The sequence below is a fragment of the Augochlora pura genome, chromosome 6, assembly GCF_028453695.1.
Source record: "Augochlora pura isolate Apur16 chromosome 6, APUR_v2.2.1, whole genome shotgun sequence".
NCBI classification, from domain to species: Eukaryota; Metazoa; Arthropoda; class Insecta; order Hymenoptera; family Halictidae; genus Augochlora; species Augochlora pura.
Window position 1 is genome coordinate 7,083,702 of NC_135777.1, and position 13,059 is coordinate 7,096,760.

A 13,059-nucleotide genomic window follows, 5' to 3' on the forward strand; every position below is an offset into this window, starting at 1 on the left:
TATATAAGAAGCCTGTTGGCCGTGTCGCGTCGGTAGTGTTGCATAGGTCGCGAGGCAACGAGCTAATCGCGCAGCATCAATCCGCGATCGCAACACCTTTTTCGTTTCGTCCACCGAATTCGCTCTCTCGCGCGTTTCTCTTCTCGCACTGATCGCGCTAGAAACTCGTAGAACAACGATGAGAGGTGAAATCGGCGGCACGGTTGTCGCCCTGTTGACCGTCGCGTTCCTCGGCGTTTCCGTCGCCGGCGACGCGGCCAGCACTGGAAAAATCTGTAAGTACATTCCGAAATCCCTAAATAAACGTGTCGAAGACTTATTTCGTATATTCCGTTGTTTAGTCACGATCTGCGTGCCCGACGTCTACTGGAAGGAATGCAAGGAACTGATCGAGGACTCGGCCGTCAAAGGCATCCCGGTCTCCTGCGTCTCCGGTCGCGACCGATACGAGTGCATCGAGAAGGTCGGCAAGAAGCAGGCCGACGTGGTGGCCGTCGACCCGGAGGACATGTATTTGGCAGCGAACAACTTGCTGTCCAAACAGGCCAAGTACAGCGTCGTCGAACAGGTGCAGTATCAACCAAATCCATTTTCACTTGTTTCATTTAATTTAATTATATTATATGAATTATACAAAGTGTTTCAGAAATACATGTCAATACTGCAAGAGTCGAATCTACGCACTGATTTAAAGAAAAAGTGTCGTATGAACAAATGTCGTAAGCACGTTACTTTTCGAATTGGTAACGAAGCAAGAAACCGACGTATGGCCGCCATGGACTCCTGGCCTCAATTCGTTAGGTGTTTACCTTTTACGCGGTTTGAAATCCATTCTGTATTCAACGCAAGTGAATAATGCAAATGAACTCCAAGAAAGAATAAGAAATGGATTTAAGAGTATTCCAGCAACACGAAATATTTATTAGCGGGAACGAAATTCTGTGCGAGTACTCAAACACACGGTGGTCGTTTTAAATATTTTCTTTAGTTGGTTATACCTCAAATAGATAATGTACGTAGGACATTTGTTTGTACGGCGTTTCTTGCATTATTTAGTAAGTGTAAATTCAGCTTATCAAATATTGACATATATTTTTGAAACTTCCTGTATAATACGGGAAATTAGTAAGTCGTAATCATTGTTTAATAGTGAAAACTTTGGATCCATTTTAAAAGCAATCGAACGAAGAGATTTATGCCAAATGTCTTCGATTTCGTAGATATTTTTCATGGTATTACGAAAACATAGCGACGAAGCACATTGCAATATCGTTATTGCAAAATATAACAGCTTCTAAAAATGAAACTGTAATAGCTTCTACAAATTATTCTATCATGAAATCACGTTACAGGTGAGAACGAAAGAGGAGCCCGAGGCGATCTATCGATACGAAGCCGTGGCCGTGATCCACAAGGACCTCGACATAAACAACGTGCAAGGATTGCGCGGCCTGAAGTCCTGTCACACCGGAGTCGGTCGCAACGTCGGCTACAAGATCCCGATCACTAAACTGACCGCCATGGGAGTCCTACAAAACATCCACGACCCACAGTATTCGGCTCGCGAGAACGAACTTCGGGCTTTCAGCTCGCTCTTTTCGAAGGGGTGCTTGGTGGGCACGTGGTCGCCGGATCCAGCCATCAATCGACGATTGAGTATGTTTCTTGTGAATAACCGGGCGCGTTTTATCAAATTTACGAATGCAACTTCTTGACAGTTAAATCTTAATGATAGTATAATTATAATAGTGGCATAATTGTAATAATACTAGTATATATATTATAATAATAGTATAATTGTAATAATGGTATAATTGTAATAATGGTATAATTGTAATAATGGTATATTTATGTCTCATTTTTTCCAGAGGAAACGTATTCGAACATGTGCGCTCTCTGTGAGAAACCAGAGATTTGCGACTATCCCGACATATACTCCGGCTACGAGGGCGCGTTGCGTTGTCTGGCTCACAACGGCGGTGAGGTAGCCTGGACCAAGGTGATTTACGTGAAACGATTCTTCGGATTGCCCGTCGGCGTGACACCAGCGGTTCCCACGTCGGAGAATCCCGCCGATTTCCGATACTTCTGTCCGGACGGCAGCAAAGTGCCGATCGACGCCAAGACGAAACCGTGCACCTGGGCGGCCAGACCTTGGCAAGGATACATGACCAACGGCGACACGGCCGATAACAACAATGTCAAAGCATTGCAAGATGTGCGTACTTTTTATTTATTCATTCGCGAACTAAGGGTCCGTTTAGTACGAAAGATAAATACACCCAATTCTGTTCTTACACAGAAGGTACGTTCGAGAATAACCTGACATAACCTGACAACAGAAATGCTGTATAAAAAAGATATCGCGTACGCGAATAGAAAAATAGGGGATTGGTTATAGTTTGCATACATATGCATACAATTTCTATCACACACTATCGTTCGCTTCCGCAGGAACTGACCGATCTCGGTAAGCTGGGAGAAGCGGAGAACGCTGATTGGTGGAAGGACATTTTGATGTTGGAGAAGAAGACCGTTGCCGTTCCGGCGCCACCAATTCTGCCCGCGGACCATCTGAAGGCTTCCAAGTACTTGGACGTGATCGAAAGGGATTCAGGAGCCGTGGGCAAGATCGCCCGTTGGTGCGTGTGGAGCGACAGCGCGCTGGACAAGTGCCGATCTCTTGCGCGAGCAGCGTTCACCAGGTACGCGAGAAAGTCGCTGAAAGAAAGTTCTGAAGGGAAACTAACGTGTATTCGTTAACAGGGAAGTCCGGCCGAAGTTTGAATGCGAGAAATTGGGAACGGATCAGAACTTGTGCTTGAACGCTCTGAAGGAAGGCAAGACGGATCTGGTTGTCGTCGACGGAGGCTCGGTGCTTAAGGCGATACGAGAGAACCGCGCGTCGCCGATCGTCGCCGAATCCTACGGACCGGGATCCAGCAAGCTGGGCGAGAGAGCCGCGGTCGCGGTGGTCAAGAAGTCTTCTCCCATCAACGGGCTGGGTGAGCTCAACGCACAGTGAAAACGGGACACCTTTTCTTGAACATCGTCGGCTGACATTAATTGTGGAAATTTTGTACTGTAGATTCGTTAAATTTTTAAGGATCGATCGTAGCCTTAGAAAACACAACGGAAGGAACTTCGTCCTAAATTCTATTAATTTACTAGTTCTCAATGTTTATATATATTACCGAGCATCTTACTAACAATGACTGTTTAAAAAAGAGGGGTCTTCACCGCTCTTTTCTAATCGGACCGATAACGCGTCCCTATCCGTAAAACGCGTCCGTTCATTTTAGCTGATCTGCGCGGCAAGAAATCCTGCCACAGCGGTTACAAGGGCAACTTCGCCGGTTGGACGGCACCGATCCAGGTGCTCAAAGAGAAGGGCCTGATAAAGTCCGAGGACGAAGCGGCCGAATTCTTCGCAGGATCTTGCGCGCCTGGCGCGAAACCTGGCTCGAAGCTGTGTCAGCAGTGCGTCGGCAGCATCGCGGCCAATGACGATCGAGTGCGTGAAGCTACCAAATGCGCGCCGACTGCTGCCGAAGCTTACCGAGGAGGAGCCGGAGCCCTTGCGTGAGTTACAACTTTGTGTTCACGAGCGTTGACAAGTCAATGGCCACGAAGCAATCTGACCATGCATCTCGTTTCAGGTGCTTGACAGCTGACAAGGGAGACGTGGCTTTCTTGCCGTTGACAGCGTTGTCGCAACTCGGTAAGTAACACGCAACACGCGACGCGAGACACGTTTCACGAAGAATGTACACGTTGCTCGTTTCGCAGACGAGAAGGAAAAAGAAGACTCAAAGGCGGACGCTGATCCACAAGGATCCAAGTCCACGGACTTCGAGCTGCTATGCCCGCAAGGTGGACGCGCGCCCATCGACGATTGGTCCCGATGCAACTTGGCCATCGAGCCACCCCGAGTCATACTCAGTTCCGCCGATAAAACCCCCAACGCCCTCGAGGAGTTGACGCACGCGACGCTGGCCGCGAGCAGCCTCTACTCCAAACGTCCGGATTTGCTGCAATTGTTCGGCGCTTGGGGAGGTGTTAGCAACGCGTGGTTTAAGGTAACGTCGCGATGCCGCTAATGTTTCCGTGTTGGCCCCGTGTTTCCAATCGCGATCGGTTATCATTAATGCCAATTCCTCCGATTCCAGGACGATGCTAAGGGCTTGATCTCGGTGGACAAGTCGTGGGACAAGTGGACCGATTGGCAGAACACGCAGGAAAAGTTCGGCACGGCTTAAGACTGTGAACACCTTGACCGAACTTAACACGCGCGAAAGAGGGCGCTCTCGACGGATGTCACAAACACAAAATAAAACAAGGCATCTGAATTTGCAACAACACCGGCTCTTCTTTTATTTGCTCTAAAATCCAAACGGGAACAAAAACAAATCGTAAAATCGTGACTGCGACATACGTGGGCGATTCCTTAGGGATCAAAGAATTCTGACGGTGACAGCTTGGCAGCTAGATCGAGTAAAGGCTTTGCGATACGACCGTATCTGCTACGGCTGTACTTTCGGTGTACCGACTCGAATCCGGAACCCTTCCTATCAGAATTCTGTATGCAGCGCAGTATCGCAACGCGATATCGGTCCGTCTTCGCGTTCTGAAACCTGTATCGCCGCGCAACACCGTCACTTTCCGATTTCAAAACGAAAACTCGAAGAGAGGTTTTCCCGTGGAAAACCGGCAAGATTGGCACTGACCTGTCCATGAAGCGGAAACCAGTACCCGCGGCAGCACCGTGTAGGAACCCTCTCCAAAACAGCCATCTAGGCCTAATCGTATTGCTGAGCTCATTCTGGTCGGTGTCCAGGACAAGGCCGAGAACCAGCTCGACCGCCGCCGCCGCAATGAAACTCACGGATATTTTACAAAAGCTTTCATCCAACAGTGTTACGTCAATCTAGAAAACATGTTTGGGAAAAGCCGCGTCGCACGGTGCGGCATAAAAATATGAAATAACTTAACATTTTTATGTGCTTATGGAAACGTACATGTTATATAGTACACGTCATACAGGGTGCCCCAGTTTTTAAGATTCAAATTTTCTCAGTGTATTCTATAGCACAAAGTAAGAAAAAAATGTTATGTAAACATGTTTCTGATGAAATAACTATTAGGTAAGCGAAACTGTTTTAATCTGGGGATATCTTGTACCGTTTCTGATACATATTAACTCAAAGTTGAAAGTAATTGTGCTTTGCTTAAAAAGATAGTTAATATTCCCTTACTTCTTATATAACATAAACATTACCATAAACGTACATGACAATTTCTGAAAATTTGCTATCATTGTAGGAGAATATTTGAATTTTATATTTCTGTTCCGCATTACCGTGCCGCGTCGCTTCGTCAAAAATTGCGAGGTTCGAATGCTCACCGCATAACTGGCTGCGAAAAATAAAAACTCGATCATATCTTGGGAAATATCCGAGCTGAAACTGTAGTTGATCAAATGGTAAGAGAGAAGAGTGTACGCGTCGACGAAAGAAACGTTATAGTCCAAGACTCTTAGAATTTTTCTCTCGTATTCGATTAGCAAATGCTGCTTTCCAGCGTAGAGGTCCTTGGCCAGGCTGATCATCGCCGAAGCCTAAAAACAAGATCACAACCAACACGGAAAAAACAGAGAGTAAAGCGAATTTCGACAACCATCGACTCACCGTGGGAATTTTCTCCGATCTCTCTAAAAGTTTTAGCGCTATCCACAAGCTGGCCAATGCCGTGACCTGTATGAACGCCGTGCCGACTTCTATCCTATCGATCGCCGCATCGAAAATCTTCACCGCGCGATAGATTACATACGAGGAAAAGTTGCAGTGAGTCTGCAAATAATTGCCATCGATTAGCTTCCATTAGATCGTTGTAAACCATACATCGAAAACGTTGCTTACCCCCAAACGTAACAGAAATATAACTATGATTTTCCTCTGCTCGGCGTTCACGTGCTCCTTGAGAAACTTGGCAGACAGTCTCGGCGATAGATTCTCCTTTTCCCACTCGACGATCGGCAAATCCGCGTGATAGTCGGCGTTACAAATCACTGCTCCCAAACGGAAACTCCTCTTCTTTGGTAAAGAAACATTTTTTACAGGTGTGCTAGTGATTTTCGGAAATACTGCAGAATGGATCGAGTCGATCGAATCGACGATTTGGTTTACCAGGTTCTTTCCGCTGTCGAAATAAAATAGAATGTAGTAGAAATTTCACGCTGTAGGAATACTCGAGTGTACCATTTTCTTTGGACCGTAGCATCAGCGTTAGGAGTATCATTATTATATGCATCACGCGTCTCGGTTGCAACATGGTTGGTCGTGTAAGTTTGATTCGCGACCAAACACGCACACTCTGTGGTTAAAGGCGCTGCGACTTTTGACAGTGGCCGCGGTGGAAATCCTTTGGTGACCGAGTTGGTGGAATTAGATCTACGAACGAGGATGATTTTCGATCACAACGAACCCCATTTCTCGCCTGTCGTTTCTCATCCGTTTACCTGGCTCGACGGGGAATCTTTGACACTAAAGCCTTTCCATTCCTACGCGATTGCCGCTCCTCCGTTACAGGTCTGTCTTCCTGCGACAGTTTCCGCGAGAGTCCGTTTCTCTCGCCGATTCCCAAAGCAGGCTGGAACACCGAAAATTGAAGTAAGGTATTACAGGAGAAAAAAAGATTAAGAGATCGTCCTACCTGTATGCGATCGATCCGTTGATCGCGCGAGGACGCAGAGAATGCGGTTGCTTTGGATGTCCCTGGTTCAGCTGCGGAGCTCCGACGTGGTCGCAGCTGTGGTTGCGCGGCATTATTCTCGTCGCAATGAACGTCGAACTGCGGCTTCTTCGCCGACAATAGAGTATTGGCGATCGCGTGTCCTTTCTGGCAGGAAACCGATCCAACGATCGTTTCACTTTTCGTTCGATTCTCGTTTGTGCACGGTACAGCGAATATTCGTGGAACCTGTTGTTTGCGCCTTTTAACGGTCGGGGAAGGACATTGGTTTTCCGTTCCGCTCGGCCTCTCCTTCGAGCTCGTCGCTTTCGCGAGAAATTTCTTTCGCGGGGCCAACGACATTTAGAAAATGTATATACAGATTAAATTAAACTAAATCGAATTAAAATAAATTAGATTAAAATGTTCACGAGATCACACCCAGAATCGTCGACGTGCTCATGATAAATCGCACCTACTCGACACACAGTTATGTGTCCGGACACCCATAACAATATTTAGCGTGTTTACGCTGGAACGACGCTACGACCACTCGTCTTGACAACGGATCGTCGTGGGAAACCTCTCGAGGTTCGTGACACTAGCGACACCGGCGGCCTTCGCACTCGGACAGGATGTCGAACAGGAACGTTCGAGGCGTTCGTGCTCGGCTCGACAGGAACGCGACGAATCTCCTCGGCGATTTCATCGGCTTGCTGTGAGGCGATCGCATCGTTTCGCCGCGAGGCGAACAATCTTTCGACGACCAACGCTATCCAGGTGACGAGAAACGAGAGAGCTAGAAAGATGAGCAACGGCATCGCGTCCTCCAATTCGACCGACGACCATCCGTCTTCGTGCTGAAACGAGATGAATCTCAGCGTACAATTGAGCGGGAGACTGACCAAGCTCGCAGTACGACAAGCAATGGGGGCTAAAGTGATAATTTATTATTATTAGATCACCTTATCTTGTTTCATGAAATTATTGTTATTTATTTCTGTCGACCGATGCAGATTTGTTCTTATTTCAAACAAAATAGAAGTCTCGCGTCAAAGGAAGATCGTTAGTTCAACACAATCTGTCGAGCACTAAGAATGTAACTGTCTTCTATTATACTTTGTTAAAATAACGAGACTGAATGTGTATATACAGATATTTCACCACTTCTATCATAATGTATGCATAATTAAGATATTTACTCAATTAGTTCCTGCAGAACTGCTTTTATGTGCTATAATCTAACACGGTAGGTTTAGTGTTAAGACTTAATGAAGGTGATATACTATACATATATGTATAACTACGAATTTAGTATCAGGGTCTGGCTACAGTTCCTGCTAGAATTGACAAAAAGGTTTCATTTTTTCTATTCACCAGACCTCCGAAGTTTAACAAAAACATATAAAAATCGACAATCGAATTTACAAGTATCTCCAGTTTTTTAATTACTTGTTTCTTTTGTTCTGGTACCTGCTATAGTCAATTGTCACGCTTTTTTTTTTATTTCAGCCACGTAAGCAAAATCGGAAATACCATTACCCTGTTCGAGCGGACAGCCCACTCGGTCTTTAGCAGCCTTTGAAGGATTCCGCTGTCCCGCAACACCAAAATACTGAAAGCCGATAACAATGAAGGAGGATAAGCGGAACGAAAAGGCGAAGGAAGAGAATATTCACTTGGTGTCGATGATGCCGCGATAAGGACTGCGTTCCGGCACCGCCATCGCCACGGTCGTCTGCATCATGGTGTCGAGGGGCTCCAGCGTGCAGTCGACGTCTCCTTGGAGCACGGACGCCATGTTATCCAGAGTCATGAACGCGTACTTGTCCTCGTGACAGACGCGTTCCAGCCCGTCCAGATAGTTGACCGGCAGATCGGTCTCGCTGGCCAGAAGCTCGTCGAACATGATCGAGAGCACGCGATCGGTGGTATTCTGTCCGAATCGGGTCCGATCAGGGTGAACCTTGCTCCGAGATCGGATCCTGTGGATTGCTTACCTGAAAGAAGCTGTAGTCGGCCGAATCACCGATCACCGCAAAGCGGTAGCTACCGTCGGCTAGCATGCCCTCCATCGTGGTGAACGGCATCACGAACGTCTTCACTGCTAGGAAGCTGATCAACGCTGCCGAGTAGGCCGCGAGCACGACCACTGCCGCCAAGTGCACGCTGAGGTGCACCAGTCGGATCGCATCCAGCTGCGACGGTTCCATGCCTGCGGGTTTCACAAGGATATCGGATGACGATCGCGTTGCCATAACGCGATAGTCATCAACTTAATAGTTGATGTCATTAGGTTTGGTCAGGTATTCACTTGGACTATGACTTTTTTCTGAATATTGTTCAATTGGGATAATTTTGACCCGGATGTTCAAGGTCTCTATTATTCTTAGACATCTTCTTTTTCAGTTATTATTAGTATATTCCTCCTTGTAAGAAATAAGTTTCTACGCACCTTGACCGCAAAACACGCCGAACACGAAAAATATCACCTCGGATAGCACAGGATGCTGCATCGCCGTCTTTGCTGGCGACGAGGGGTTGGTAGGTCGATCGACTCCGATCGAGAACGCGTCGATGGTGGCTATCGAGAGCCCCACGACCACGATCGTTAGCGCGATCGCATTCCAAGTGTTCAACGAGAATGGCGCCAAATACGCGTTCCACTTGACCGCCGTTGTGTCCGGCCTCTTCATGTAAACGCGGCATCTGAAATAGAAGCACGCATCGAATTCGAATTCGAGTTCGAGTTTCGATCGAATCGCGAGATACTCGCTTGGTCGAATAGACGGGAGTGGTGAATTCGATGACGTCCAGCCTGTCGGAGGTCATCATCAGCTCGGTGGCCGCGAGATCCGCCTCGTCCTCTATCAACATCCTGATGGAGCCTGTCCACGTGCCGTTCGGTAAGCGCACGCCCCACGATCCCGCCTCCACGTAGCTGAACCTGTAATCGGAACGGCGATCGTCTTTGGTCTTTTTGCAGAAACGGCGGCTGCGTTCACGTCGAACATGTTACGCGGGTTAGGAACGAGGCTCGCGGGGCCACGGGGTTCCCGTTGCAATCTACGGGAACTGGACCTCGCGACCCGCCGCTTCTTCTCCGAAAGGCGCCGCAGGAGCGGCGACGGCCGGAAAAAGGACGCGTTCGAGGAGCGGTCGGCCGCGAACCAGGAGGAATACTTTCGCAAGGAAACGGCCAGGCAGTTGGAAGAACTGCGCGAGCGCAAGAGGAAAGCGAAAGAGAGCGAGGACGCCACGCCGGAGAAAACCCCGAAGAAGGAAGAGGGCGACAAGTGACGAAACACTGGATACTTCCACTCACGTGCAGTTCATCCCTTCTTGCAGCAGCTTGATTACCTCGCCGAAAAAGCCCGCGACGTCGCCCACACGGTTCTCTTTGTCACGAAGCACGCGCGAGACCGGAGGATCCTGTGTGAACAAAATTTACAATTGTACGTAACGCCGAAATTCTTTTAGCAAACGATAAAATGTTCGAGAAAGATGCGTACAATGTCCTTGGAAATTGTTTTGAAAATGACTAATATGAAAGAAACAATTCGGCTTGGTATGACGCATTTTGTTGGCGCTGGCTATTTTGGCTTGTACTTACCTTGAATGCTCGTGTAAGCTAAAGAAGTTGTACATAGTAATTTCGATTGAGTCTTTCTTTGTAATTACCGCGAAGACCTTGGAAATTCTACCTGCGATGAAACTTCGAGCAATTACAAATATACATGGAAGCTTAATGTAAATTACCAGATACAGGTACTGAAAATGCTATAACGTCGCGTAAAATGAGCTCCAATTTTAATGTGATTTTCCTGTTCTTGACACCTATTTGGTCTATTAAATCGACTTTTATCCCCGATTGGTAGCCTGTGAATCGTCTGCCATGGTATGCAATAATTTGACGCCTATTATTGACGTGAATGTGTTAGCCTGTACTACCGTGAGCTTCAACATTATTATACAATTATTTTTTTGGCATTTTCCTCCCTTAAGCAGCTTCCTAAAATTTTGAAAAAAATGTAGCTTATTTTGCACATTAAACCGCATGTTATAGAATTTTCTCAGATTTTTCAGTTCCAAGTTGTGATTATCAAAAACAAAGAACCAAAAGATAATCGGAAAATTGAAGATTTCTCGAAAACTAACATATTAGCTATTTTTATATTAATTTCCTGATAAGGTACTATCGCGGCTCGTGTACTTAATTTTTCTCAGATTTTTTGCTCGCCTGCAACATTGTCAAAAAAAATGAAAACTGTACAAATAACTTTTTAACCGTGAAAATGCGAATCAAGCGAGCAAAAAAATTGTACGACCGAACGGTAAAGTGTTAAGTAACCGTTCGACAGAAAATATTGTCGACCAAAGTACAGTTAAATTTGTCGATGAATCATGAAGCCCGACTAATTCGAAATTGCCCATTTTCAGTGTACAAGATGTTAGGCAATCGGAGAGAATTTACTGTGCCTCGTTCGTTCCGAGGTCTCTCACCTGTACTGTAACCACCCTGATGTTACGCCCGTAGAGATCGTGCCTGCGTTGGTAGAGGCCCGTCATAGGTCCCCGAAAACCACGATCCCGGCTCCACTCGCCGAACTTCATCCATCTCAAGTCCTCTTCCCTGCCGATACGGTACACGTCTCTGATCGTCTCGCCGTCGCCGCCGTTGTCCGGCTGAACGATCATAAATATGCAGTCGAACGGCACGTAAACCTCCGATAGGAAATCCTCGAATCTGGTGTCGTTTCTCAAGAACAGCAGCCACGTGGGATACGCCATCGTGATCCATTGGGAAACCTGTGTTCGATTATAAAAGAGTAGTCAGCCGGCCGACTTTTATCAACGATACTCACCCCGAAGCTGTAATTTACCCGAGAGAATTCCACCCTGAGCTCCTCCAGATCGTTCAGCAGCACGAACAACGGCCTCTTGATGGAATTGTAGCTGCTCGACAACTGAAAACAAATTACAGTATGACGACAGGTAACTGCAGTGTCAACAACGAGTAAAGGCAACCGGGTTTTCAACCTACCCGGCTTTCGAACGTATAGAAATCCATGATGGATGTTCGTATGCTCAAATTCCCGCTAAAGTACCTTTGTAAGGACAACAAGCCGTCGATATCCTGCAAAGCTGAAAGCATTCTCGTTCGACGAGGACTTTATTCCAGATGCTGTCTCTCACCTTTCGCCTCGATCGGGTTCGGCGAGTCGTGGAAGAGTATGATGCAAGTATTGTTGAAGTAGTCGTGAACGCCCTTGATCAAGTTCTCGTAAACCGAAAGAGGTCTAATTAGAATAGGATCCGTGTCGAGGGATTCGAGGCAGACACCCTTCTTCGTGGTGCAAAGCACAAGCACCAGCCACGCCTTGGCACTGATCCTTAGCCCGGTGAGTCTCGACGCGAATCCCTCTTGCTTCCGCCGCGACATTTCTCCCGCGGTTATTCTCGTTCTCGCGTTACACGCGAAACTGACGCTGTCACAGGGTGTCGACAATTATTCTAGTGAAATACGCGCGGAAAATCTTCGTTGTTCTGCCCCCGATAGTTGCCTAGCCCGATTGGAATCGGCGGGAACACAACAAACCTTTCTAGCCGCGAAATCGATCGCCGCTCGCCGGACTAACGACGAGCAATTGCCGGAGGAATCGCGGACGTGATTTTTTCCGCGCAGCAAAAATCCCCCGGCCTCTCTTGATCGTTCGCGGCGCGCATCGAAGTCTCTTCCAATATTTGCCGGAGCCGTGAGCAAACATTGTTCCCTGAACCGTTTAGAGACCATCGCGCACGGTTCCCACGCGAATAATTCACGTCGCCCGAGAAAAGTACGGTTTACTTTTTCGATCCGATCGAGCGTTAAGTTGGGGTTTTCGCCGAACGCGCCGACAGGGTATACATATTCGATTCTTCGAACGGCTCGAGCCGTTCAAGGACCGTCGCTATCGGTCGCAAGTTGTTTCAATTGCCAGTTAACAAAACGTTGCGTTATCCGTGGACTGTTAACGCGATGATCGTAAATTTTCGGAAAAAAATGGCACAGACTTGGCCGAACTGTCGGACCGCTTATTTTTAAATTATAGAAACCGGGTTGAGGTCGCGTGGCGAAACGTACGTCGTCGTAGGGGGAACCTAGGGGAAAAGTAGATTGTGACGAAGGGCTTTTCGATTTTGGGGGCAGAGATGTGTATTCGGTCGAATCCGAGCGGTCATCGGGCGCAGAACGCGAGACAGAAACGTCGATGCGAACGCGAACGCGGTCGGAAATTAGCATCGATAACGGGAAAAGCGCAGATAGGACGAGCCACGCGAGTCGTTTTC

General features: G+C 47.4%; 3 protein-coding genes across 5 annotated transcripts; 1 reads left to right on the forward strand and 2 right to left on the reverse strand.

Annotated features, from left to right (window-relative positions):
- Positions 1 to 25: 25 nt before the first annotated feature.
- Positions 26 to 4,359, forward strand: Tsf1 (transferrin 1). Its single transcript, XM_078183138.1, has 10 exons — positions 26 to 275; positions 342 to 568; positions 1,353 to 1,656; positions 1,869 to 2,218; positions 2,455 to 2,705; positions 2,767 to 3,005; positions 3,303 to 3,582; positions 3,660 to 3,721; positions 3,790 to 4,079; positions 4,170 to 4,359. The coding sequence occupies exons 1-10, from the start codon at positions 179 to 181 to the stop codon at positions 4,257 to 4,259; spliced, it is 2,190 nt and encodes a 729-aa protein (XP_078039264.1). The 5' UTR covers positions 26 to 178; the 3' UTR covers positions 4,260 to 4,359.
- LOC144471265 (uncharacterized) lies at positions 4,346 to 7,092 on the reverse strand. The gene is made up of 8 exons (XM_078183143.1): positions 6,712 to 7,092; positions 6,518 to 6,648; positions 6,258 to 6,449; positions 5,919 to 6,198; positions 5,688 to 5,849; positions 5,405 to 5,617; positions 4,728 to 4,927; positions 4,346 to 4,634 (listed from the first exon to the last, which is right to left on the reverse strand). Exons 1-8 carry the CDS (start codon positions 7,090 to 7,092, stop codon positions 4,448 to 4,450), a joined length of 1,746 nt encoding a protein of 581 aa, XP_078039269.1. The 3' UTR covers positions 4,346 to 4,447.
- A 150-nt stretch (positions 7,093 to 7,242) lies between these two features.
- LOC144471263 (putative glutamate receptor) lies at positions 7,243 to 12,455 on the reverse strand. 3 transcript variants are annotated; one of them, XM_078183141.1, is made up of 11 exons: positions 11,926 to 12,455; positions 11,774 to 11,874; positions 11,613 to 11,696; positions 11,233 to 11,538; positions 10,055 to 10,161; positions 9,506 to 9,676; positions 9,185 to 9,438; positions 8,730 to 8,944; positions 8,409 to 8,665; positions 8,272 to 8,344; positions 7,243 to 7,589 (listed from the first exon to the last, which is right to left on the reverse strand). In XM_078183141.1, the coding sequence occupies exons 1-11, from the start codon at positions 12,170 to 12,172 to the stop codon at positions 7,257 to 7,259; spliced, it is 2,148 nt and encodes a 715-aa protein (XP_078039267.1). In that variant the 5' UTR covers positions 12,173 to 12,455; the 3' UTR covers positions 7,243 to 7,256. The 3 variants fall into 3 exon arrangements, with proteins under 3 accessions (XP_078039267.1, XP_078039266.1, XP_078039268.1); XM_078183140.1 differs by having other exon boundaries at positions 7,257 to 7,589; positions 11,595 to 11,696; XM_078183142.1 differs by lacking the exon at positions 8,272 to 8,344 and having other exon boundaries at positions 7,385 to 7,589; positions 11,595 to 11,696.
- Between the last annotated feature and the right edge of the window lie 604 nt (positions 12,456 to 13,059).